The sequence below is a fragment of the Manis pentadactyla genome, chromosome 7 (assembly GCF_030020395.1).
Source record: "Manis pentadactyla isolate mManPen7 chromosome 7, mManPen7.hap1, whole genome shotgun sequence".
In the NCBI taxonomy this organism is placed as follows: domain Eukaryota; kingdom Metazoa; phylum Chordata; class Mammalia; order Pholidota; family Manidae; genus Manis; species Manis pentadactyla.
Window position 1 is genome coordinate 135,213,700 of NC_080025.1, and position 24,256 is coordinate 135,237,955.

At 38.1% G+C, this 24,256-nt stretch overlaps 1 protein-coding gene across 4 annotated transcripts in view; it reads left to right on the plus strand.

Annotated features, from left to right (window-relative positions):
* The first annotated feature begins 1,558 nt into the window (after window positions 1-1,558).
* Window positions 1,559-24,256, plus strand: part of UBN2 (ubinuclein 2) — a 71,066-nt gene continuing 48,368 nt past the window's right edge. The window contains exons 1-3 of one of the 4 annotated variants that reach the window (XM_036905499.2): window positions 1,559-3,577; window positions 8,391-8,483; window positions 19,944-20,045. In XM_036905499.2, coding sequence (XP_036761394.2) covers window positions 3,107-3,577; window positions 8,391-8,483; window positions 19,944-20,045 — 666 coding nt within the window. In that variant the 5' untranslated portion in view covers window positions 1,559-3,106. The remainder of the gene's footprint in view (window positions 3,578-8,390; window positions 8,484-19,943; window positions 20,046-24,256) is intronic. The other 3 variants (XM_036905497.2, XM_036905498.2, XM_036905496.2) reach the window with 3 other exon arrangements.

A 24,256-nucleotide genomic window follows, 5' to 3' on the forward strand; every position in this document is an offset into this window, starting at 1 on the left:
GGAGCTTTCTCCATTTATATATACTGTGCCACCTCAAATGATATGAAGCCTATTGTTCTATAAATGCTTGGCAGAATTTCCCTGGGAAACTACTTGGTCCTACTTTTTTTGTTTGTTTTTGATTGGGGGCTGAGCTCTCTGGCAATGTTCTTGATTTCTTTTATAGTAATTGGTCTGGATTTTTTGTCATTCTGGAATCAGTTTTGTTATATCTGTTATATTTTTTTCTAGGATAAGCCATCACTGTGATTCACAGGGATTTTACCATGAAGTGCCATCCAGAATTTTGTTTGGCCATCTCATATTGTAGACATCAGGTGGGCTGCCTGGCAGGCCCCTTACCCTTTCTTGGAACAGCACCTTCCCCAGCCACCACCCCATCCCAAGCTCCTGGTAGCCATACCTTCCTCTCAGTTGTTCGGGCTGTGAGCACCTGACCCTAACTAGGCTGGTCAGAGAAACTTCTCTATGATTTTGGAATTGAGTGTAAAAGTTTCCTCTCTTTGTCTGGGCTGGTCTTTCCAGCCTAGATGATGTAAAAAAAAAAAAACTGGGGAAGCATAACAAGGCCATATTTTTAATCATGTAACGTGGGGAACTTAAAAGCTAGTCCATAGAGAAAAGAGAGCAGAATGAAACAGATCTGAGACACAAGCAGGAATGAAACAATATTCCTGATGTCTATATGGTTTTGCTAATACCTAATTCTGGTTCCATCTCCTGGGGCCTGATTGCATTCTTTCCCAGGGGTTCTGGAAGTACTCCTGCATTTCCTTTATAATATCCTCTGAGTAGGTAGTGAGTTTATGTTAATTTATTTTATGATACTTGAAACCAAAAGTTCTAATTTTATTTAGGTCTACTTTTCCCTCTGCCCCTTTTTCAGCCCTATTGGGGCATGGTAGCTCATTCCGTCGAGGCCAATAGAGTCCATCTCAAACTCTACAGCCATGCCTTTCCTTGTTCTATTTATCCATACCTTCATTCTGCTTAAGAAGTCGGTCCCTGTTTCTTCCGTAAAGTTTTCCTAACTATTCCAAACCTTTTGATTCCAAATCAAAAGGTTTGTATGTCCATGTACATTTGTATATTGGGGGCAGGAGCAGAAAGATGTTTGCCCAGTTTTGGCAAATAACACTCAAAGCTTTTTTCAACTCAGGCATCAGACTTTCATAGAGAATCTTTTATTACTCCTGCTTCTGCAGCATGATATTCCCATAGCCTTCCCCATGGTTACAATCTCATGAAGTTGTTTGAGACTAAATCTACTATTGGTTTAATATTTCATTATTTATAGCACACTTTGCAACAAAACAGGTTCTGCTTAAGGAAATATTCAACATGAATTCCATGACATTTCCCTTTGGAAAACAGAAAATGATTATAAGCATTAAAGCTGACAAATATACCAAATGCCCATTAATAAGTTCAATGTATAAACAAATTGTGCTCTATACACACAAAAAATATTATGCATAGAAGGAATACTGGCCCACAGATCACCAGTTTGCTGTCTGAGATAAATTGTGGAGGATATCAAATATGAGTTAAGCATAGTATTTACTTTGTAGGTAAGTTTCAGCTAGAACAGAGAGAATGATATAATTAAAAATCCCAGTGTTTTAGCAGCATTTATATAGCCCCACTGCAAGACTGGCAGGAATAAAGACTGAGGATAGACTTAAGTGCTACTAAAACAGTACAGAAATGACAACCCTAATGCGAACAGGACCAATGGGTAACACAATGGAGGTAAAACAGAGTGCCAAGAAAAAAAATGATAGTAATTTAGAGCTGGGAGGGACCTCTGGAACCATCGGTTCCATCGCCATCTTCATACGAATAGGGAAAGGAATTGGAAAGCAAAAAACTGAAACTCCTCAGAATTTATGATGCCACATTGACTGGAGTCATCAATAATGTTAACATCGTTAATCCAGCTAATGGTATTAACAGAAGGCGCGGATTCCCTTCAGTATGTGGAAGCCAAACCCTCAAATTTGCTCTCTAATGAAAGGTTTAAAACGGACAGAAACTTTCATCCTTTAAAACTTGAATTCCATTTAGTTAATCACCGGTATGCCTACAAAGCATTACCAAGAACGGCTCCTGTCCTACCCCAAAAGGGGTCTTTTAAGCATTCTTCTTTCAGAGAACGCATCCCCTAAAATACCAGCGAATCGTCTTGAGACGTTTATTACTTTCAGGAGCTTAGGTTTTATAAAAGGGTCCAGAACTGTTCATTTGCTTGTTCAGTTTCCCAACTACAAAGCCTTATTAGGCACTTTACGACCGTGCCACACAGAATCCCTACCACGGCCGGGAGAGGAAAACAGGCGTCGGTCTAGGAAACGCAGGCATGTGGGAGTCGGGGCTGCGCTCTGCGGAGGGAGGCCGCAGGGCGAGTCGGCTGGAGTTAGCCTTTTCCTTTCTTGGGGCCGCGGGGGCGCCGGCGGCTGGTCCTCGCGCCCCTCTACACTTTCTCCGTAACAGCCTTGACCAACCAGCTGACAACCCCAACCCTCTAGAGCTGAGAGAGGTCAGCGTGTGTCAGGCAGGATCCGGCGCCATGACGCAGTCGGCCTCAGGCACATCCAGACTCTCTCGCCCCTAGGCGAGCCCCACGCGAGCCTCCAATTTCCGGAGCGAATATGAAGCTTCTCGGAAATCTCCAGACCCCTCCCTTTTAGAAAGGGCGCAGACAGCGTCTTCGTTTCCAAGGAAACTAGCTCTACCGCTACGTAACTTCCGCTGACCTGTCTGGATTCCAGACTGTTGGAGGAAAAGAGGAAAACTGAGCCACAGCCACGACGGTGGACGCGAGCGTCTCCGGTCTGCGCATGCGCCCGCTCAGCGGCTTGCTTCTATTTATGTGGGGGATCCAACATGGCGGCTGCGGCGACCCTGGCGATGGCGGTGGAGCTCATCAGAACATAGTAGCGGGGAAGGGGGCACGGTCCGCACTCACGGTGGCGTCGGCGGAGACGACTGAGGGTGGTGGAGGGAAGAAAAGCAACGGAGAGCAAAAGGAAGGGCGGGCAGGCAAACAACTCGGCGTAGAACCGAGCGCCGGTTCGGGCGAAGGCAGAGGGCCAGAACAGTGGGGATGGCGGAGCCACGCAGAGTAGCGTTTATTAGCCTGTCACCGGTGAGACGGCGCGAGGCCGAGTACCCGAGTGCCGAACGCGAGCCCGAGTACCCTCGCGAGCCCCCCCGGCTGGAGCCGCAGCCGTACCGCGAGCCGGCCCGGGCGGAGCAGCCCGGCCCGCGGGAAGCTGCCCCCCGGTCGGACGCGCAGCCCCCGCCGCGGGAGAAACCGCTCCCCCAGCGCGAGGTCAGCCGCGCCGAGCCGCCTATGTCGCTGCAGCGCGAGCCCCCGCGGCCCGAGCCGCCGCCGCCGCCGCTCCCGCAGCTGCACTTGCAGCCGCCCCCACCGCGGGAATCGGCTTCCCGGGCCGAGCCGCAGCAGAGGCCGCCGAGGGAGACAGTGCGCCTGGAGCTGGTGCTCAAGGATCCCACCGACGAGAGCTGCGTGGAGTTCAGTTACCCGGAGCTACTGCTGTGCGGAGAACAACGGGTACAGAAGATTCTTCTCTTCTCCCCCAGACCCCGGAGTCCTTCGGACCCGTCCGTCTTCCCCAGTGCTCTGTACCTTCAGACGCCCACCTGGCGCGTCTCGGATCGCCCTGGAGGGGGCAGGGGCCGAGCGGGTGGATGCGTGCTTGGTGCTGTTTTCTTTTGCTCCCCCGCTTTGGCCAGGTTCCCACCCGGTTCCACCAACCCCCTTCGTGCGCCCTCCAAACGCCGCTCTGAGCCGGTTTTCCTCGGCACCTTTCGAAACCTCAGATTTTCTTCCTTTTCTTTCTGCTCCCCATACAGAATCTCGGGGCCCTGCAAGTTGCGTTGTTGGGTCTTCCTTGTGGAGCTCCAGCAGTCGTTCCGGTAGAAAGGAAGAGAAAAGGCTTGGGGGACACGCCCCCCAGTCTGAAGGCGAGGGATTGTATAACCCCCTCCAATATCATCCTCAGCTTCATCACTAGTAGTTACGCTTTGCGCTGAGATGTGCTTGCGAGCGTGGAGTCTTTTTCTTAACTGAAGGGATTTTAAAGTAATCTGAAATTTTCAGACTAAGGAGTCCACTTTAGGAATCAAGGAGAAGTGGTTAGTTATCTGGTTACTTATTTTTCTCCTTTGTGTTGGTATTGGTAAATCTTTGTTTTCTCTGGAGTTTTTTTTCACTGTAATTGAAAAGAAAGGAGTCTCTCCTGATCGGTCTGGCGCCTGCCATCACATTCTCATTGCAGTGCATATCATTAGTTTATAAGCCCGAGTTGGAGGGTATTGCACTTGGCCGTTGTAATTTTTGGAGAATGATGGAAAAAATCAACTTTGAATTTAAAAAAAATGTATTGCAATCTATAGGTATGCTTTTGATGGTAACGGAGGTAGGAAAGAGGTGTTGGTAATTGTAATTTTTATTGTTGCCGGTTGGTAATTTTCAGATTTCAGATGATAGAGTAACAGTAATAAGAGAATGAGTTTCTCTGTGGTTTGGTGATCACTCTGTTTATCTGGTTGGTTTTACAGTAGCACACAGGTCTGTTGGGCTCCAGAAGTCACTTGTTTTGTTTTCATCTACAGCTGTCTTTATAGTTGGAATGAATGATTCCTTAGTATAAAAATACCATTCAAACAGTGTCACTAGATTTGTTTATTTTAAGGCCAACTAAGCCTTTGATCATTATTTTGCAAATACTGTTGTGTGGTTAAATCATTACTAATTATTTGCAACCAAAATGAATTGCTAAGCATAGGTAATAAGTAAATTCTAAAGGCAATGTGGTCACTTCCACATAACATTTTGCTCTTTAGACTAGCATTAGTGTTCCTATTATTTGTAAGTGTGATGTCATTTTTTTTTTCCCCCAATAGAGTTCTGAAAATACTGGATTGGGGCGTTTTTCAAATAAATTGTATTTGATCTCCTAAGTAGGTTTGCAACTTTACTCCCTAATCTACTTCATAAATTACAGGTGAAAAGCAGCATATTTGGTGACAGCATGTAATAAGAGCTAACATTTACTGAGTTCTTCCCATGTGCTAGATACGGTTTTAAGTACAGTGCATGGCTTATGGAGTTTGGTCCAGCAGAGCTCCATGAGGTAGGAACCATTATCTCTACTTTACAAATGAGGAGGCTAATGCATGGAGTGTTTACATGTAATCTTATTAGTACTTTTTTATATTAGTACTAGTTCTTAATAAAGTAAAATTTCTAAAAATTAACTGGCATAGGTTAAATTTAAAAGGTCCTGCCACAATGGACTAAAGTGAGAGTTATAGTAGCAATACAAAGACCTCTGTGTGACCCTCTTCTTGCCAGTAATACTCATGCCATGATAAATTATGTTGTTAATTATTAAAAAGTTCATTTTGCCATTTAATTATTGCCATTTAATTAAACGAAATTAGTTAACTTGATAATATCAGAATTACTAGTGCCATGTTAATAGGAGAAAGATGAAGAACTCAGTTTAATTTTGCTGTTTATGCTATCAATTTGGGGATATCTTAGTCCAGTTTTCTTGCATATTCAACCATAAATAATTTTTCATATTCCACTGAACAAAAAAAATTCATTGTTTATACAATGCACCATTGCAACAAAGATTTGCCAGATTTCCTATGATTACTCCCAATTAATGTATTTATTACCTAAGGAAGTGTAGAAACACTTTTCTAAAATCAAGTTGTCATACTTCCATGAAAGGAAATCCTAGAAAGAAACCATTAAAGCGAAGTGTGACCAATAGAATTGATCTGCAGAGTGGTGATACCCAAATTTGGTTTTTCTTCCCCTCAGGGAGAATCCAGTTATTTTTAGGGATGTTTGTAGTATTTTCAAAATGGTTTTCATTTTGAGTTACCGTATTTGAAATACATGCCACATAGTAGGATAAAAATAGAAAGGGGAGAAAAAGAGATCTTGTGAAATTAAAAGAAGAAAAGCCATTTAAAAATTTGAAAGCCATTTATCATTAAATAAGATTTTATTGCTAGCTGTAGGTATAAAAAAAAAATCTGTTAAACATGTGAATACCATATATGTTGGGGTGTAATAAATCATCCCCCTTCATAAAAAGGAAATGAACAGTAAAACCCCAATTAATTGAGTGCAATCGATCTTTTCTATACTCTGGTTTTTACTGAGGAAAAGCACAATTAAATGAAAGTATGTTGGCAAAATAGGATAAATGAAACCCCCTTGTAAGTTGTCAGAACACAAGTTACCTAAACCCTTACCCTTGTTATCTCTGTAGAGGATTGAGCCCTGCTTACGGTGGTTCAGGATGATGACTGAGGCTTTGTTTACCATTTCTGGCTAAAGGGAAATAGTTCAATTTAGAAATAAATTTTGGCGGTAATTGATACACAAGAAATTCTTTTTTAACCCTTAGTAAACCAAAAAAACAGTTAACGAAAACATCCTTTGTGAACATTATTAATTGAACACTTTAACAAAAAAAAATTATTACAGTGTTAATGTGATTATATTGCTACAGAATTCTGTGGTATTCCATTGCTTTTCATATTGCATATTTTGCATAACATGAAAGATTTGAAAATGATGCTAATGAGTTAACGTCAAAGGACAAAACTATTGTGTCAGTTTTGCCTGTGGGTAGTTGGTAATTTTAGTATTTACTAATTTTCAGGTACTTTTTTCACCTGAAAAACGTAAAGCTTACTTAGAGCCTTGATTGTGGTAGAGGGTTATTCCTTAACTGAAAGAAAAGGGAGTCAGTTTTCTTTGATTTATTTTTACGTACTGTGAAGAGTAAGAAATTTACTTCTGTTGCCTACATAAAGTCTACTTAAAATATTTTAGGATGACTTATAAGGTAATTCTTATTAAAAACATGTATCTGTGTATTTATATTTGTATGTATAAAATGGGTCAGACCAGTGGTAAGACTTAGTATTTGGGCTCACAGTGAAATGAAAGAACAGTTTATAATGGCAAGCAAGGCCTGCAGGTTGCTCACAGTCCTTAGCTTAACTTAAGTCTCAAGCTAAGGCTGTACCCTGGATGTGCCTAGTAGTTCTTGTTTCATTATCAATCTATTCCTGCTAGTTTATTTTCTTTCAGTATTTATATTTTCCATTGATACTCCTATTGGGATAAAAGAGTCAATAAATATATTACCCATCACAATAGATAATTTTAAAAATCCTAAAATCATTATCTTTAAGCCTTAAGAGGTATTCCTTTATTTTAATGCTATAGTTATGATGAATTGTTTTGTATTCATTCTGTCCATATTTTTTTGCCATACTTTTAAACTCAGCCTTTATGTCCAGAAAGAAGTGTCTCAATTCCAAAGTGTGCAAATCATCCCTTCTGTATTTTTCTTTTTCTTGCCCTTCAGGGTCAGCCAAATCTGTATCCAGTATTTCAGCTGGAAGACTTTCATTTTTATTACTTGAAGATGCTACTTGAGTAAAAATATCTAGCCATCTAACCTTTTTTTGAAAAAATTAACTTTCTAGTCAATTGTCCATTTCAGGTAGCTCCCTGTTTTGGCTTCTTTGTATATTGAAAAACATACATATATGAAATCTGTCTGCTACAGTAGTAAACTTGAGTAAAGGTGATTTATCCTTCCTTTCTCTCTCTCTTTTTTTCTTCTTTTGGTAAAGTGATGGCAAACGTGGGATCCTAGCTGTGTCTTTTTTAAAACCAGGTGTTATAATGATGGTTTTTTTCATTCTCCCCTACCAGAAGGAAGCCATGGTAATGTAATCTGTTTGCAGCAATTTTACTATTCTAGCTTTGTTTAAAAGTAGTATGTATTCCCCCGAGTGGCTGTCCATTAACAGAATGTAGGTGACATTGAGTTTGTTGAAGCTGGGTCTCATCAGAAAGCTGTAGCAGCTACAGATAACTCTGGGCAAATGATTAAATGTTGACTCTAATTAATAATCTAGAGACTCTTTTAGAAGCATTTCCTGACCAAAGTAGTTAATCTTTTTTGGGAAGATCTCAAACTGCAGTTGTAAATGGCATTTTCATTTTTACCCAATTTTCTTGTGTTTTTTAGGCCTTTTTATGTTGGATGGGGTGACATGACCATAGATCATTTTGCAGGTAGAGACAGTTTGAAGTGTGTTTTCAAACCACCAAAAAAAACTTCAGAATGTCTAAGAATCCATTAAAACTACAAGTATTTTTGCTACAAACCAACATTTCTTTCTGGCTACTTCCAATGCTTCTAACAAATATTTTGTTAATATTTGGAAACATTGACTGTCGTTAAATTTAAAGACATTCAACTCTGGTTGAAATAATACTAATACTTCTGTTTCTCTTCCCATTCACTTTGAATCAGAAGAAGCCCATTCACACAGAAGACCCATTTAATGATGAACATCAAGAGAGGCAAGAAGTGGAAATGTTGGCTAAGAAGTTTGAAATGAAATATGTGAGTATAAAAAAACTCTTCACTTAGGCAATTTTATCCAGTTGGCCCCCCCTTTTTTTTCCTGTGCCTGGTTGGGAGGGCTTATATCCATTGCCCACTTTATCTTGTTCTCACAAATTGAATCCAAGTAAATGACTAGTCAAAAGATTTTGATCAAGGTTTGTAATAGTAGCATATATGCTATTATATACTATGTGTATGTACGTATATAATAGTAGCCATTATTTATTATACTTCTTCCAGAGTCCAGTTTGCTTAATGTATATTATTTCTAATTCTTAGAACAAAACTACAAGGTAAGTAATACTGTGTTTTACAGATGAAGAAACTGAGAATCTGAGGTCAAGGTTAAGTAACCGATTTAAGGTCACAGAGGCAGGAACTCAGCTGCATATCCAGGTCTGTCTAGCTCTAATCCTTTGTGCTTTCCACTGCCATTGATAAGGCTAGCTTTAATTCTGGTAGTGTAGTAGTTCTCAAGCCTTCCTGTCTCTTAAGAGCTTGAGACGATAAATGTGTATACTTCTGGACCCCGGATCGTTTTCAGTCAGAAGCAGCACAAAATTTCTTTGAAAGTGTCTTGTTTACCTTAAAAATTCATGTACATTTTATATTCTCTAGCTCAGTAATTTTGTTTGTTTTAATATAAAGATAAATTTTAATTACCTGATCGTGAAGTTGCCTAACATTTTTCTTACATTTTCTAGTATATTTGGTTTTGTAGGAAGACCCCCCGCCCCCCGATGTTTATCCTATGGCTTTAACTTCTCCTTGGCACTTCGCTAAAGCATAACCCATGAGAAGTAAGACTTTGCCCCTCTGTTTCCCTGTGAGCATTGAAAAGTATCTCACAGAGATAGGATGTCAGCTCACACTGGCCCTGTCATTCATGTTATCCTCAAAATGCAACTAGGATCTTGCTTGGCTCCTTTTGGTAATAAAGAAACTGTCTAGGGGTGGGGGAAATACATTAAGAATAGTTTGGAATGTGGGTCAAGTTCTAGGACATACTTTTTCACCTACTAACTGTGTCCTTTGGTGAGGTATTTACCCTCTTTGGGCTACAGTTTTCTTATCTGTAAATGGGGAGGTTCATATTTTTCAAAGCCCCTTCTGGATTTTACTCTAATATCTCTTACTTTTAAATGTGGGCTTCTAATTAAAACATCTCCTGGACCAAACAAATACATCAGTGGGCCAACTCCAGCTCTTAAGCCCTAGTTTGAGACCTTGGTATACTTGCTTCACTGTATTTTTTTTCTAATATATTTAACTCATTGGTCCATCTGCTCTTACATTCTACCCTTTATCATCTGTGAGCAGAGTGGTTGGTGGTACATGTGGGAGGATATGCCATTCCCGTTGTGAAGGCGAATGCATTTCTAAGAAGTTTCAGGGAACTGAATAAATTAAACTCAATTGGGGGTTTTCCAGATATGGGGAAAAATAAGATGTATTGATATATGGCTGGGTCTATGGGTGATGATAGTGATAAATTTTGTGGTTTGTGGGAAGGCCTGAGGCAAGTTTATGGGCCTTTTATGGTCATCAGTACAGGTAGCTGTTGCTTGTGCTGGAGAAGAACTGCATGCAGTGGAGCAGGCCTCCCTCTGGAGGGAGAAGGGAAGGAGAACCAGGAATATAGGACATGTCCTTTGTCTTGCAGTAGTTGCACAGGGAAGAAGGATTGAGACAGTTTTGCTAGTTGAAAAACAGTGATAACAAATTAAAGGGAGGCTAAAACTATAAAAGGAGAACCCTGTATTGAATGGTTTGTAATTTTTTCTCCCTATTCTGCCCTATTTTTATTGCCTTGCCCTATTTCCTGTTGTGTTACTCTTCAGGTATCAGTTGCTAAATTTGGGAGAGGGAGGACAGTATAACTATTCAGTACTTACTTTTACCTAGCGTATACTAAATTGGTTGTTGTACATAAATCTTATTAAATAGCGAAGTCCAGGTTTTGACATTTCTACTGCTCTATAGGCTCCAAATTTATTCTGTTGGTTACTGTAGGAAGGAAGCAGGATAGTTAAAGTGGCCCACATGCCTTTCCTCATTCCCAATTTTTAAAAAATTGAAGTATAGTTGATACACAATATTATATTGATTTCAGGAATACAACACAGTGGTTCAGCCATTACCCACATTATTAAATCCTCACCCCCACTAGTGTGGTTACTATCTGTCAACATAGGAAGATGTTAGGAAATAATTGACTGTATTCTCCATGCTGTACTACCATTCCCGTGACCAACTTATATTATGATTGATCATTTTTGTGCCCTTTAATCCATCTCACTCTTCCCATCCACCCACCCCAGATCCTCACCAGTAGTAAACATCAGTTACTCCTCAGTGTCTGTGAGTCTATTGCTATTTTGTTCATTTTGTTTTGTTTTTAGATTATACAAATAAGTGGAGTCATGTGGTATTTGTCTTTCTCCACCTGGCTTATTTCACTGAGCATAGTAACTCTAGGTCATCCATGTTGTTGCAAATGGCAGGATTTCTTTCTTTTCTTATGGCTAAATAATATTCTATTGTGTATATGTACCACATCTTCTTTCTGAGGCCATATTTACTCTAAAGCAGGGAATGAGGTTCAGTTTGATGGGTGTGGACTTGTTCTCTAAGCCTTCTAGGGCATAAAATAACCTGTGGTGTTTGGACGATTTCTTTAAGTGATTTTTATATTACTCCAACCATCTGGAGTACCACGAAAGATATGCCATCCTAGAAGTGAATATACTTTCAGTACTCTAAATGAAAGCACTTAGCACACAGTACCTGGTGCCTAGTAGGGCCCCAGTTAAGACTATTTGAATCTGAATGACTCTCTGAATAGGAAGACATGTATTCTGCCAGGCATTTATTAGGATTTACGAAAAGCATTGTGACTTTAAAATCTTACTATGCCATGTAGACTTTAAATACCACCTTTGATGGTTAATTCTATGGATTTGGGACTTCTAGAGCCCTGGTTGCTTCGTATTTCTTTAAAAGGGAGTATAAGAGTAGATTTGATGGTATAAAAGTAATTCTGAGCAATCTTACAAGTAAAGCAGTTGATCAAATGCTTTTGATAAAAAACGAAATGTATTTATAAGAAGTCTTGATTTTGTTTAGGTATGGCTTCTAATATTAGTTTTGTCCGGACACGTTTTAAAGAGTGGCAGTGTTTTAGAATAAGTATATAATTTCTGATGAGCAACTTCTTCATTGTAAATACTATTTAATTGAGTGGAAAGGAAATTTATTTGTATGCTTAAAATAATTATGTATTGTTTAAAAACTGTTTTGAACTGTGAGACTAATACAGGTGGATGATAGAATGCATTTATACACTCTGGCTGTGGGTTATAAGATTCTATCAGTTACTTATATTACTAGATGACCATCCACACTTGCTGAGGGGTTCAAGCTTCCTTGGAACCTTCGTCGGCTGGTTTTCCTCCCTTTTGACATTACGTTATGTCTGGTCCCTATCATCTTGCTAGGGATTTGGGTAAAGCAGTTTGGGCAAACTTGTTAATACCACCACAAAATAAATTCTACTTATGAAGCACAGATACCAGTATATTTAGGTTCTATGGAGAAATAATAGTATGGTAACACATATATAATAAAAACATATTTTAATCTTTTAAAACAGAGATTGTGGGGGTCTTAAAGGGCAAGGAAGAATTCTCAAATGATAATTTATCGCAGTTGCCAGTTGTAATTGCTTGCCATAACATGCCCTTTTTAAGATTTCTTGGCCTCTGAGCTAAGTTCTCGGCAACTTCCTCAAATCCCTTAGGAACAATTGAGAATCAGCAGTTTTATGATGTTTGGAAGGTCCTGTATCTGTAAGTGGTAATTACAGAAATCTGTGTACTCTACTGCTGTGATGTTAAGTCAGCTCTTGACTTCCACTGACTTCAATTGTATTCTTTTTTCTTGGTAGGTTAAGGAAATCAGCAGAGGTAGAGAAAGATAAGGTTGTAACAGGGCTGGGACCAAATAGAGAAGTTCTGTGACCAGGGTATAGTTTCTTCTCAATGCTAAGACTGGAGTCTAGCAATCAGTGTCATGTACCCTCTGTTTTCCATAGGTGATCAGTGAGTGTTGGTTATTAGTTAGGTTTCTTGTTACCTGGAGGCAGTCGGGGGTCCTGTCCTAAGAACATCTTGTTTGTTTTCCAGCTTAGTGGTACAGTGTAATCAGACTGCATTGGCTTGAAACACTGATTATCAGGTTAAGCAGGTACTAATGACTCAGTAAGCCATTTCTTGTGAGTCATAATGAACTAGTGTCCTAGAGGAATAGATTTAAAAAGGTTTTTTCATTTTAGATGTAGCAAAACTCAAGGGTTTTTAATTTGAAAATAAATTTTGTATTTTTATAAGATGCATTTATTGTATAAGCTCTGTAACAACTGCAAAGTTCCAGAGAATTTTTCAAGTAAGAGTGATTTTACTACAGGGAGTTTTGCTAAGGATGCTGAAAGAGAGAGCAGTTCAAAGTAGGACTGGTAGGGAAGACACTGTGATAAAGTATAATCTTTTGCCAATCTGTCTTGAGTTCCTCCAGGTGAAATTTTAATATTTGTGAATTAACTGGTTTGTGCCTTTTTGGTAACTGTCAAAAGTTTGGCTCCAGTTTATGCCATTTGCACATCACTGAGTTTCAGCATTACTCGGGACTAGAGAACTGAAGACAGGAGAAAAGAGAAGGGAGGTAAGGCATAAAGCAGGCCAGGGCAGTTTTTCCAGTAAGGCCAGAAAGTGAGGAAAAATAAATTGAGGCCAAAAAACAGTACACTGGTGGCCTCTGTGGTGAAGAAGGGAACCGGGATGTGCCTGATAGTAAATGCATTGTCAGAAAGCCATTAATGGAAGAGCAAAGACTTTGTAACCCTGACTCTTGGAGAGGAATATAAGAAAGAGCCCTTCCCCGCAGTAGGGCTGGAAAGCAGAACTGTGTAAGGAGTCAAGAACCGAATGGTATTGAACATGCGGTGGTCCAGACCTAAAGAAAATAAAATTTCTTGAGTGATTAATACATGTACTTAATAAAAATTCAAAAGATACAAAAGGTAAAATGATAAAAATTACCCTTCTATCCCTGACTCCCAGCTAACCAGGTCCTTCCTCAGAAATGACTGCTGTTTGAGTTTCTTGTCCCAGAGATCTGTGGGTGTGTAAGCATTTACATATTTCAAAGGGTTTGTTCACTGTAAAAGAATGTATAAATGCAGATAAACAAAAAGAAGAAAATATAAATCAGCTAATTATGTATAAGCCCGCTGCCATGCATAACAGCTGTTGTTAGTTTGATGTGTAGCCTTTCAGGACTTTAAAAAATACTCATGTGCTTCCGTATGTGCTCTCTTGCACTTCAGGCAATTTAAAAAAAATTATCTGAGTAATACATGAATACATTCTTGTGAATTAAAAACAAATTCAAATAATACATAGTAAGTCAAAACTATTTTTCACCACTGTCTCCAGTTGTATCCCTTCCCCATTGGTGCTAACCATGGTTACCTGCTTGTAATTCTTTGAGCATTTTATATATATCTATAGACATAACATTGCTGTTTTTCATAAATGAGATCCTACTGTTTGTATGATAGCTGTAAAAGCAGTATCTTGTTATTTTAATGTTCATGATTACCAGTTGGGTTGAACACTTGAAAATGCTTAGTGAACATTAATATTACCTTTTCTGTGAATAGCCTGAACTATATGTAACATTTGGTAAGCTGCTTTTGTTGCTTTCTGTATAAATATTCTTCCACTGCTTGGTTTTAAGATGGCGTTAATATTGAATGTACATAGTGTCATAATATATGTAATCTATGTCTTTATCATTGTAATGATGCTGTAGTAGATATGATGCTTGGCAAAACTCTTGTACTTGTAAAGCTTTAGACATTTTGTTACTATCACTGAATCACATTTATTTAACCATTTCACTGTGTATATTAAACTGGAGACTCAGAACTGTTAACAACAGCTATAATTTCCTGTGGAAATGGCTGGCCACCTTGAGTAGACTTAAATGTTCTTAAATCTCTCTGATTATTCATAAATTACTTGTACTTCTGCATATGTCTGATTGTGCCCCTTACAACAGAGTCTTTGTTTTTTTTAGTTTTCCCCTTGGTTAATCTCATAGGCAGCCAGTTGTGCTAGACAAAAACTGTTAGAAGGGCAGAAAAAGATGTTATGGTTTAAAAAAGAAAACATCAAGGAGAAAAGATTTTAAACTGTGGGAGAATTCAGAGAGGTGTTAGATTATTCCAAATAAGGGGAAAACATGAGGAAAGAAGCAAGTGTGTTTGGGAAGAGAGGTGATGGATGGAAGTGTTCAGATTGGAAAGTTGTAAGGAAAAAGTTGGAAAGGTAATTTGAGTCAACTTGTAGAACACATTTAATTCTGTATTGACGGTTTTGGATTTTTTCACATGTAGGATTTTTCTGAAGCATTTTGAGCAGGGGAATGATATGAAGTGGTATTTTAGAAATATTAATTAGATATATTCAGAATAAGTTGAGGATAAGCATGAGGGAGAGACTAATTAAGGCGTTCATTACATTTAAGTGAAAAACAATGGCCAGCATTATAGCATCGGCAGTTAGAATGGAAAGGGAGCTGTAGATTTGAATAATCATATGAGCAAAGACTTATAAGGAGATAAATTATAAATAATGACTTTTAAAAATCAGCATTATTGAAGTATAATCTAAATAAATAAAATGTATCCATTTTAAGTGTACAATTTAATGAATTCTGACAAATGCACACAGTTCTATAACCACCACCAGAGTCACGATAGAGAACAATTTCATCGCCCAGGGAGTTTCCTTTTACTTCTCTGCAGATAATTTTCTCCCTCCAGCCTCTGATCTACTTACTGTAACTATAGATTTTTTTGCTTTTCTTGTTTTTTTCCTTTTCGAGAGAGTTGCCTGTAAATGGAAACTTACAATCTTTTCTGTCTGCCTTCTTACACTTAGCATGATGCTTTTGAAATTCATCTGTGTTGCATGGTTAGCAGTAGTCTCTTCCTTTTTCTTGCTGCTTAGTAATCCATTGTGTGACCTTTTTCTTGCTGCATAGTAATCCATGTATGAATGTATCACAATTTGCTTTTCCATTTATCTGATGATGGCATCGGATTGTTTCCAGTTTTCGCTGGCATGAATAAAGCTGCTCTGAACATTAGAATGCAAGTCTTTGTGTGAACGTACATTTTCATTTCTCTTGAGTAAATAATAAGAGGGGGATTGTTAGATCATATGGTGAGTGTATGTTTACCTTTACAAGAAACTGCTAGACTCTTTTCCAGAATGGCTGTATCATTTTGTACCAGCTATGCTGGAGAGTTTCAATTTTTCCACATCCTTGTTAACAACTTGGTGTCATTAGTCTCTTAACTTTAGCTTATGGTGATGTTTTAAGGCAGAAAAATAGAATGGATAAAATGGGAATGTCAAGTGGGAGAAGCTGATTTGGAAATGAGTGACAGTGGGAACACTGGCTTCAGTTTTGGTTTTGAGTTTAAGGTGTGCTGGGTGGAAAAATGATCCCCGAGGTCCTGTAACTTCTCTTATAGAACTTCTAATGGAATAGCACTTTAGAGTCAGACATTCATGAGTTTGAAGATTGGCTCCATTATTTTCTGTGATCTTAGACAAGTTATTTGTCCTTTCCAAGCTTAAGTTTTGTGAGTGTGAACAAATAGATGGCTGCACTTAGTATAGGTGCTAATGGAGAGTTCTCACTCGTGAATCATAGCTGTCATCGTTGTCATCATAGGTACATAAAATAGATATTTCATGCCACCGTTAACTTGTGACTTTCTTGAAAATCTCTGCTTTTTTTTTCCTTTTCCTAACTGCTCTCTTCCCCAGCTGTGCTTATCCCTACCACAGTAGCCAGAGTGGTTTTGTTAAGCACTAACCCTGTTATGTTGCTTCCCTGCTCTAATCCTTTCAGTGGCTTCCATAAGCTTACTTCAGCTCACCCTTATCTGGGCATAAATCTCTTTTGTTTGTTTGTTTGTTATAATGATTTATTAAGGTATCATTGATATACACTCTTAAAAAGGTTTCACATGAAAAACATTATAATTACTATAGTCACCCATATTATCAAGTCTCCCCCACATCCCATTGCAGTCACTGTCCATTAGCGTAGCAAGATGCCACAAAGTCACTACTTGTCTTCTCTGTGCTATACTGCCTTCCTCGTGAACCCCCACCACCACGTCATGTGTGCCAATTATAATACCCCTCAATCCTCTTCTCCTCTTCCCACCCATCCTCCCCCACCACTCCCCTTTGGTAACTGCTAGCCCCTTCTTGGAGTCTTTGAGTCTGCTGGACATGAATATCTTGAGAAAGCCTTGATTAGGTCCTCTGTTTAAAAAAGTCCAGTATCACCTGTATTTTTCCTTTCTACCATTTATTGCTGTTGAATAAAAGAATAAAGAAATTATTCTTTTAATCTTTCTCCTCTCCACCATATTATAAAATCCATGAAGGCTGGCGCTTGATAGATGCTCAGTTAATTTGCTGAATAGATTTTAAGTTCCTTCAGGACAAGAGCTTCCCTTTCTTAAATTTAAATTCCCTCTGACATTTAGCAATTTGCTTTCTGTAGCATTAAGTTCATAATAGATACTTTTCAATCTAAGTAGTGGTTCACAATAAGCTACCTAACAATAAAATTATCAGGTCAAATAAGATGAAGAGTTTTAAAAATTAGTATATTTCCATTATGACATTAATACTTCATAGAAAGTTTGGAAAACAGAAGAAGCAAAAGAAAAAAATTAAGAGTATGGCAAAATTTCTTGGCACATGCTTTCAGATTGCTTTTCAAAAGAGTTCTAATGGTACACTCTTAGCAGCAGCGTTTGAGCAGATTCTTTGTCTTGCAAGAATTTTTAAAGTTTATAATTTGATAAATGAAATTGATATCACTGAATTCTGTTTTATTTATTAATTGCTTTCCGGTGAGTTGTAATGCTGCCTTTTTTTATGTTAAATTCTCATATACTATGGTAGGTTTCTGAACATTGCTATCCATTTATGTTTATTCTTATATTCCTGCCATATCTATTTTAATTTTCATAACAAAATATATTTACTATGTGACAGGGCTAGTCCTCTTCATTAGTTTTTGTCTGTTTATATTCCCAAGTTTTTGTCTTTTTATGTTCTTCTTAGAACTTCCTTTCTTTTTTTGGGTGAAAGAGCCCCTCATGGATTTAATTGCTTGTGTGTTGACTTTTACACGATAGAATAACTCTAGCAATATCCGTTTCCTTCCCCTGACTTCTGAATCTGACTGTAATCCATAACATAGTGTAAGGGTTCCAGTTTGCAAACCTTCCAAGTGGAAAAAATGAGGACAATATGTTGTGTGTTGGATTTCAGTTCACACACTTGCGTGTATTGTGTGTGTATGTATATGTGCTACATATGTGTCTGTGTAAAGGTTGCCAACTGTTACTTCTTGAGAAGGATTTTCCTTGTTCTGAGATTATGCCTTAGGTGGCTTTATTGTGTTGGCCTTAAGTTGTTTTTTAAATTAACCTAACTTGTAAAATCTAAAAATATGGGAAATGCTATTTTTTCTCACACTCTAATGGCTGTCTTCATTGGCTTAGTATTCTGATAGTGTTTTGTCCATGGAAAATCATGGTGTGGAGTCATAGCTTATGGGGATTAGGTTTTTTAATATCAGTGTGTAGGTTTTTTAACATAGCATTTATTGAGAATTACCTTTGCAAATTACTTTACACAAGGCATAGCACCCTTGGTAAGTCCAACATAACCATTTCTTCCCTCGAATACTGGCACTGTTTCTTCACGAGGAAATAAAATGAAGCAATTTGCTTTTATTTAAGGTTCGTTTGCACAAAATCTATCATCTTTTACCATTAGAATCACACTTTGTGTTGAGAGATAAGCAGTGTGAGAATTGAAACTGAATGAGAAATTCACATCTTGTATCTCATGCTTTTTGGCTCAGTGGTGGCATGTTGGTAGGAAGAATCCTTATCAGTAATTGTTTTCTCTCCCCTTTCTGAGCTTTCTTTCCCTGACACCCTACTCCTGGACCAAAAAAATCAAGTAGAAGGGATGTTAGGAAGTATAGTTGAATTTGAATGAGTAAATAATATGAATATCTAAAATGGTTCTTGGAGAATGAACTGAATACTCATTTTATTAGTACCACAAATATTAGGTTTCCTGCTCACTTAAACTACTTATAACAAGTTTATATATAACCTTTAGAAAACATGTAACATTTTTATCCAAGACAGAAAGTTCTTCATACTGTAATCAGCCAGAGTTAAAAGGTTCTGTGATGTGAATAATGGAACACTAATTGATTCCTTTGTTTTGTTGTTGCTTTACTTTTCAAAAAATTTTTTATTTAGGAAGAATTAGAGACTCACAAGAAATTGCATATACAGTATAAAGAGGTCCTTTCTACCAGTTGCCCAGTTTCTGCCAGTGGTAGTATCTTACGTAACTATAGTTACCAAAACTAGGAAATTGATATTGACACAGTTCACTAGACCATAGACCTTATTCAGATTCCACCAGTTTTTGCATGTACTCATTTTTAATTTTCTTACATGTCCATATGTGTAATTCTATAACATTAAAAAGATTTAACAACAGTTTGGACTTCTAGAAAAGTTGCAAGGTAATAAAAGCATTCCCAGGCAGTCCTTGCCCACTCTCCCCTATAACATACTACATTTGTGTAATAGATTTGTTAGAACTAATAACAAACCAATTTTGGTACATTACTATTAAATGCCACAGTTTATTTGGATTTTACTAGTTTTCCCCTAATGTCCTCTTTTCTCCCCTCAACCCCATCCAGGGCCCCATATCCCATTTTGTCATTTGTCTCTTTAGGCTCATCTAACCTGTAACCATTTTCCAGATTTTCCTTGTTTTCAATAATCATGACAGCTTTGAGGAATGCTGGTCAGTTATTTGTAGAATGCCCCTCAGTTTAGTTTGGCTGATGTTTTTCTCATGGTTTAGTTTGTCATGGTGTTTTTCTGAAGGTTAAGTTATAGTTGGGATCATAGGCTTTTGAAAGGAAAACTACTAAACTATATCATTTTTATCACATCATATCAAGGGTACATGCTGTGACATAACATATCACTGTTGATGTTGACCTTAACCACCTGGCTCAGGTAATGTTGGCCAGGTTTTTCACTGGAAAGTTACTTTGTCTCCTCTTTTTCATACCCTACTCTTTGGGAGCAAGTCCTTAAGCATAATTGACATTCATGGTATAGGGGAACATAAATTCAACCTCCTGGATTGGGATTATCTATAGAAATTATTTGAGAGTCTTCTAAGAGGTATTTTTTAAATTTATGGAGATAGTGAGAGCACTGAATCACTCTAACATATCTGTTCTTTGCAGGGTGGGAAACCCCGTAAACACCGGAAGGATCGGCTACAAGATTTAATTGATATAGGCTTTGGCTATGATGAGACAGATCCATTTATTGATAACTCAGAGGCTGTGAGTAACGTATCTTTAATATAGCAGCAATTCTTTGGGATAGTAGAAATCCAGGATAAATTAATCAGTTAAGCTAATGGTTTTACTAATTGTTGATGTACATCTAAATTGTTTCCAGTTTTATGTGCTTACAAATAATTGAGCATCTATGTACATTTATTTTTGTGTATTTGAGTAAATATGATGTAAGATAATTATAGAGTTCAAATATTTGTGTAGGATAAATTTTTAGCAGTGGGATTTATTGATCAAAGGGTATTTACATCTTGAATTTTTAGTGATATTCCCAAACTTGGAAGGGTGCATTTTGAAATGGCTTCCAGATAAGAACTATGCTGTCTTGAAGATTGGAGAGCTACTGGGTTAAGTTTAATCTAGCAGACATCTTTAAGATGTACTTAATTATTTTATTGCTGCCAAGCCTCACTACAGTGGCAGTAATTGAATGCCAGACTTTATTACCAGTCTGTTTCGATCAAGCTGCACAGCTTTTGCCCTGCAATCCTTTCTCTTATAAGAGGAAAAGAAATCTAGAAGAGCATTCAAGGACTATAGCAGTCCGCTGATCACATAGGAAATGGAAGAGGGCATGCTGTGTTTGGGGGTAGACAAGGTATATATTCTTAGATTCTTCTCAAGGTCCTAGAGTAACCTAAATGCTGGGATTCTGATGCCCTCTTCACTGTGCAGAGACTACTTAGGATATGCAGGAAGTGATGCTAAGGTGACTGGTACACTTCCCACAAAAAAAAAAAAAAAAAGGTCTTCTTCCTGTTACTACAATGCTTGTTTGTATAGAGGATGACAAGGTGTATTAGTGATAAGAGAGCGATAGAAAGGACTTCCAGCATGAGGCGTACTGGATGCCCTGCCATGCGCCCTGCCATGCTCCGAAATTATTTTGGTGTCCTGACATTAACTGATTTACCATATCAGGCAGCCTGGTCTATAGGAGTAAAATATTGACAGTGCCCTTTGAAGGAGAGAGGACTTTCTGTTATTAAAAAGATTTGCAGTCTTTTTGTAGGTTAGAGCATGGGATGTTTTTGAGTCTTGAGTCTTAACTTTGATCTGTAACTCAAGTCAAAACCTGACTTGGTTTCTAATTCACCATGGACCAGGGGTAAGTCTTACTTAGCATTACCTAGTTTTCTCTGCTACTACTGGCTTACCCTGCAGAATTACTCTGGGACTCAAATAAGATAATAACATGCTAAAAAAGCATACAGCAAGTAAAAAGCATTAGTATTAGTGTGAACATTATATGTAAGCAGATTTTGAATTCTAAATAACCCAAGAAGGAACTCAGCCATATATAAATGGACATTGCATATACTCAGGCTTACATAAGTAGCATCTTAAAAAGTTAATATACTTTATTTTTTTAGAGCAGTTTTAGATTCACAGCAAACATGAGTGGAAGGTACAGAGATTTCCCATGTCCCCTGCCTGTCCCCACACATGCACAGCCTCCCCATTATCAACATCCCCACCAGAGTGGGGCTTTGGTTACAGTTGATGACCCTACATCGAAGCATCGTTGTCTAGAGTCCACAGTTTACTTCAGGGTTTGCTCTTTGTGGTGTACATTCTGTGGATTTGGACAAATGTATGATGACATGTATCCACCACTAAGTATCACACAGACTAGTTTCACTAGCTAAAAATTGGCTCTGGCTATTCATCCCTACCCAACCCCTGTCAACCACTAAACTTTTTACTGTTTCCATACTTTGCCTTTTCCAGAACGTCATATAGTTGGAATCATTCAGTATATATATAGCCTCTCATAAATACCATTTTGAATATCATCTTTTTTTTTTGAGAGGGCATCTCTCATATTTATTGATCAAATGGTTGTAAACAACAATAAAATTCTGTATAGGGGACTCAATGCACAATCATTAATCAACCCCAAGCCTAATTCTCAACAGTCTCCAATCTTCTGAAGCATAACAAACAAGTTCTTACATGGTGAACAAGTTCTTACATAGTGAATAAGTTCTTACCTGGTGAATAGTGCAAGGGCAGTCATATCACAGAAAGTTTAGGTTTTGATCACGCATCATGAACTATAAATAATCAAGTCAGATATGATTATTTATTTGATTTTTATACTTGATTTATATGTGGATCCCACATTTCTCCCTTATTTTTTTTTTAATAAAATGCTGAAGTGGTAGGTAGATGCAAGATAAAGGTAGAAAACATAATTTAGTGCTGTAAGAGGGCAAATGTAGATGATCAGGTGTGTGCCTGTAGCCTAAGTATTAATCCAAGCTAGACAAGGGCAACAAAACATCCACGGATGCAGAAGATTTCTCTCAAAACAGAGGGGGGTGAGGTTCTAAGCCTCACCTGTGTTGATCCCCAATTTCTCACCTGATGGCCCCCCTGCGACTGTGCCTGTCTTAGGTTGTTCCTCCCTTGAGGAATCTTAGCCGTCTCTGGCTGACCAGCCATCTTCCGGGGCCATACAGGGAAATGTAAAGTTGGTAAGTGAGAGAGAAGCAATATTGTTTGAAAAGGTTAGCTTTTTACTTCTTTGCAGATTTATGCCCTGTGGCTTCTATGCCCAGCATTTGTCTTGAGGTATCTTCACCACTTGGAAGAATTATGATACTCGGTAATTTTCGACATGAGGCACGAATTCTACTAAAGGGTTTTAATTAGGAAGGAAGAAGAAAAGCTTTAGAAGTAGCAGACGGAAGAAAACATGGGAAGGTTGATTATTTCTTTGACATATCTTCTTGTAGAGTAACTTCAGCATGTATAGGTTTTAACAAACTACTAATTAAATTGCGTACACATATTAACAGAATAGGAATACAGATACATAACAAAAGCAGACCTACAATTACCAGCCATATCCAGTGAAACCAAGAAAACCACTTAGGTACCCTAGGCATTTGTGAAAACTTATCAATAATATGATGGATCTTGTCTAACTGAATTTGAATAGTTTGAGAAAAATCAGACAAATTAAACCAACACATTCCTGGGAACTGTTCACATCCCATATGTTCTTTTAACAGTAGATAGTCTATAGTCGCACGATTTTGGAGCACTGCAACTTGCTGAATATCATCTTTTATAGTGTTGAAAATACTTGAAAAAAAAGTGTTTTCCAAATTGACTTTTGCAACCTATTTTTGGATTATATATCAATTTAAAAGAGTGTGGCCATCATTTTGAAGGAAAATAAAATAGAATAAGAGCTATCATAGTCGCCAGTAGATTATGTGGTTTTATTCTGTGTGTGTGTGTATGTGCACGCACTGGGTTTTGATGGGTAATCAACCCACTTGGATTGTGGTGAAGGAAATTTGGAAGCTACTGTTTTAATAAATGAGGATAAAGCTTGTAGGTATAAGTTGTGTAAAAATTACACAATTAGTTACATTTATAGAATAGGATAGGTCCCTATTTAATGAGAGGAAGTTGAACTAAAATTCAGGTTGTTATTGGCTAAGAAAGTAACTTTGTATCATTGTCTTAAGCAGATTATTTGGTTCTTTTTATGAGGTAATTCAGACATAAAATGATTCTGATCCAACCAAACGATTCTCTGTTCTTTTCATTGATTGTGTTGCCAGTAAGCTTTCACTGTTTGCATACTATTGGAAAGAGAGGGATAATAACCTGGCTCTAATTAATTTTCAGAATCATGTACTACTTACTCCTGTAAATACCTGAAAATAAATGCTTTTCAGGATTATTTTTATTCTGACACGCTGCCAAATTTTTAGAAGTCTGAAAGCAAATTTTTTTTTTTCATAACACCAAGTATGAGTAACACTTTTATTTAGTTTGTCTCTCTCATATTTCACCGGAATTTTGTGAAATAAGTAATACTGTCTCTGCTTGACAACTCTCAAGGATTGAGGCACTGTGACACAGTGATTTTGCTGTGGGTGAGAGTAGCTACTCATTGCTAAATCCAGGCCTTTCTGATTCCCAAGTTCAGGGCTCCATTGCCTCTTCACACATTCTACTTAACTGGCTAAATTACATATGCAAAGTTGTTCCCCTGAGGGGTATTCTTGTAGGGAAAGTTCGGTGGAACAGTGCAGAAGACAGACATTGAGCACATCCACAGTGCCCCGGGAGCTGGTGATGAATGTGTTGCCCATGTGAGAAGCTGCTTACTGTAGTGGGATGGGTTGGGAGGCAGCCAGTGACTCTGCATCATAAACTAATAAAATTACTCT